The sequence below is a fragment of the Aplysia californica genome, unplaced genomic scaffold (assembly GCF_000002075.1).
Source record: "Aplysia californica isolate F4 #8 unplaced genomic scaffold, AplCal3.0 scaffold00058, whole genome shotgun sequence".
NCBI classification, from domain to species: domain Eukaryota; kingdom Metazoa; phylum Mollusca; class Gastropoda; order Aplysiida; family Aplysiidae; genus Aplysia; species Aplysia californica.
In genome coordinates this window covers 653,416-657,150 of record NW_004797328.1, presented here as the reverse complement: position 1 = coordinate 657,150, position 3,735 = coordinate 653,416, and the positions used below count along the sequence as shown (strand labels likewise).

The following is a 3,735-nucleotide window of genomic DNA, read 5'->3' as shown; positions in this document are numbered from 1 at the left end:
AAAATCATTTACAATCCACATACTTGCAACAATAATATCTTTTTCTATTTATATATCACAACCAAAACAGTTATATCACCAACCCATTTATCACGCTCAATATGTTTGCAATCAACACATACATTTACTACCGTACTATTTACTGCATATCTCCAACAAAAATGTTCCAGAATGTTGTCATTTGGAACAGACGTAAGTCATTAAAAAATATTATCGAAAGTGGACATGACTTGCGGAGGGAAAAAACAATAAACACAAAACGCACTAGTTTAAAAAATCTTGTAAGGGTAAGAAAGTCATGAAACGATTGGTTTGCTTTTGCTCTACCTTTCTCTTTGCCATCTATTTTTTCCATCCCCGTGCCTTTTAATCAATAATACTTTTATTTTTGTTTTAAAATTTAAAAACCTAACAATCCTGGAATTCTTCGAAGCAGTGTCCTGTATGTCCTCCTTCGAACTCCACAAATGTTTAACACGTCATTCGTAATGTTCAGTGGTGGCCAGTCAAAAGGACCCGCCAAACCATGAGTGCTTAAAACCACACACGCTGTACATCTTTCAGTATGGAGTGGTTTCTAGAGACACAAGAGTGTGGATGGGATGGCCGATAGACTTGATTTTTTGTGTTTACATATCCTGGAAGGTGAAAATGTACTTTGCTACAGATCCAAATGTCCTCGGGGAAATGTTCCCGTTTTTCAAGACAAACACATTGTCATCCTATGATTCATGTCAGCCCCGTGAACGTTAATGTGTTAATGTCGTAAGTTGCGATCTGCCTTGAGAATGCAGACCGCTGAGGTGTAGAAAAGTCTTAACTGCAAACATCTCATGGGACTCGGCTATTGAATTCTGCACCCGGGTGACATTTGAAGGGGTGCGAATGATGAGTGCTCGACTTGAAATAGTCGGGGGTTTTTTTATTTTTAGTTCAGATTCTCAATAGACCCAAACTGACAGAACGTCGCTACCCATGACATTAAATTGATTAAAGAAGGTCTTGAGATCACTTCAGCATAATTTCCATACCTTGTGTGAAACTTACGATATGTCAAGGGTGGTGAGTCGGTTCGAGGTAATGTTCAATACAAAAAGCTCTGTGCTCTTTATTTAATTTGACCATGATCTCCTCAGACAAAGACAACTTGAGAAAAAGAATATCTGCAAGCTTCTGTTAGCTTGTTAGACTGTTGTAGCTTGCAATATGGCGTGTTCTTTGCAACTTTAAGTGGTAGCCCTAATGCAAACTGGTGCGATATGCTACAAACATTACCTGGACAATGGTAAAAAATGGGATATTTTCATTCAAGCACCATATTGAGCAAAACTATTATGCAGATTTATCTGAAATGAATATCTGACAAATTCCCATTCACTTCAAAATATTGTGCTCAAAATTGAAACTCGAAACTTCTGTGTGGAGGAAATATTTGCATATTACCTTCGCTCCCTAACAATGTGTGTATCAATTTCACTCCCTGGGAATCACCGCCAGCTTTATCCCCTTCTCCGGAGTCACAAATGTCTCGTCCAGCATCTTCATCTCTTCCCCCGCCTTGGGTTCTGTAGTCTCGTTCAGCTCAACTCTGACCTTTTTCAGCACATGCACCAGGCCGGCCTTGAGCTCCAGGTAGGCCAGTCGTTGACCAATGCACAGACGAGGCCCGAAACCAAACGGGACAAAGGTCAAAGAATCACGGGTTGCTTTATTCTCTTCGCTAAACCTGCCGGGGATATAAATGCATCTCTTTATCTGGATTGCAAGCAACGGGACCTGCAAAATCAGATTGATATGAAAATAAAGAGTTATTTTTTTCAAAAAGAACGTATACAGATTTTGGGGGGGCATTTATGTTATTTGGAACATTGACTAGACCTAAACACATAGACACATACACACACACACACACACACACACACACAAACACACACACACACACATACATACACACACACACACACACACACACACACACACACACACACACACACACACATACACACACACACTCACACGAACACACGTCTTTGGTCTTGCTTTAGATTTAGAAAAAAAAATGAATACACCTCTATCTTGAACAGAAGTCGAGATATTTATCGTGATTGAAGGAGGTGGGAGTCGCATGGTGTCTGAGGTAAGATAGGATAGAAAAATGGCCGCCACAATTCGTTGTCCAACATTTTTTACACTAATTTTGTAAAGCAAAATGCGCATCTTTTTTAACTCCTGAAACTTCTTTGTCCCTCGGCCTGGCGTCAAGACTCCACATTTATTAGAAAATGATGAAAAATTAATTCATGTTTACCTTCTGCATATCTATATATGCAACTTGCTTCTTGTTTGTTGCTAAATTGATATTATTATGCCTAATTACTCATGCATGGAAAAGGGGGTCTGTTTGGAAACTGAGACTTTACTATATCGACGTAAAATCATCGATTGGTAAGAAAAAAAGTTAAGTAGATAACAAATAATTTGATGAACTCACGTTTCTAGTAAGACACAAAGACATTCACATTGTGTCCTCACACACTCATGTTTCAAGTAATACACAAACACAATCACTATTTCCTCACCTGTCAGGGTCAAATTTTTCCGGATCTGCCCAGTAGTCTGGGTTCATATGAACTTTCCAGATGTGGATCATGATGTGAGTGTTGGCGGGAATCGTTATACCGTCATAGGTCTTCTGTTCTTTGCTCTGAAACCACAAAATAATTGTTTCATTTCCTAGAATGACTGAGTAATCGTTTTTCCCAAACAATAAACCTAACGTTTTGCTCGAACTATTATTGTCCTCGGTTGAAGGGCGCTACTGATACTCGACTATTACTCGTAGCTTCTACATATTATAATTTACTTTCTCTCTGGTTTTTTTCTGTATGTCTATCTCACAGTACACGGGTAATATTGTGTCAATGTGCTTCTCCTTGTACTCAAACTCAAACAAACGTGGCAGTTTCTTCCACTGGGGAGGGGTGGGGGCTATAAAGTATGGCTACCGTATCTTTTGTTTCAAGAGAACAGTGAAGGTTAATTCGAATAGCGAAGATTAGTATATAACATTTCAACTTCGAGTCTTCCATAAAAGTTAATATCAATTAAATGTTAATAATAATCTCAATTTTCTGGGAAGCGCACAGTGCAAGCTGGCATTTATGTGCTAAAACACTAACTGAAATGTAAATACAAACACTTACAGGCAATTCGATTACAAAAATACTCATTGTTATGACTTCCAAATTGTTTGCTTAAATGGTACCCTCACGTTGTAGCACTCACCACTCTCTCCACGAACTTCAGCGGCGGGAAAAACCTCAGCGTCTCGTTGATGGCCTGTTCTGTGTACTTGAGTTGGGAGAGTTCCTCATAGGTGGGCACGTCGCCTTTGACTTCTGTGACTATCTCCTCGATTACTTTCTCCTGGATCTCCTGGACGGGCGGGGAAAAACCAGGGCGTATAGCAGGTAATTGATAGGAAGATTGGGGAGCGGGTGGGGTTGTTTGTTTGTGTGTTTGTGTGTTTTTGTGTTTTGTGGGGGTTTTTTGTGTTTGTTTGATTGTTTTTTTTATTGTTTGTTTAATTGATTAATTTAGGGGTAAATATTGTGCATGTTGAGCACAGGAAGAAGAAAATGGGGAGTGAAGAATGTGAGAGGGCGTCTAGAATTTGGGAAGGGGGGGGCAGTAAAAGGGAGAGAGAGAAAGAAGTAAAAAAAAGCATAGATGGAT

General features: G+C 39.4%; 1 protein-coding gene across 1 annotated transcript in view; it reads right to left on the bottom strand.

The window, feature by feature from the left end:
* Positions 1-391: 391 nt before the first annotated feature.
* The window catches only part of LOC101852457 (cytochrome P450 3A29), a gene marked incomplete in the record, with an annotated part of 10,756 nt that continues 7,412 nt past the window's right edge, over positions 392-3,735 (bottom strand). Inside the window, 3 exon segments of the mRNA XM_013079619.2 lie at positions 392-1,726; positions 2,580-2,704; positions 3,286-3,435. Coding sequence (XP_012935073.1) covers positions 1,474-1,726; positions 2,580-2,704; positions 3,286-3,435 — 528 coding nt within the window.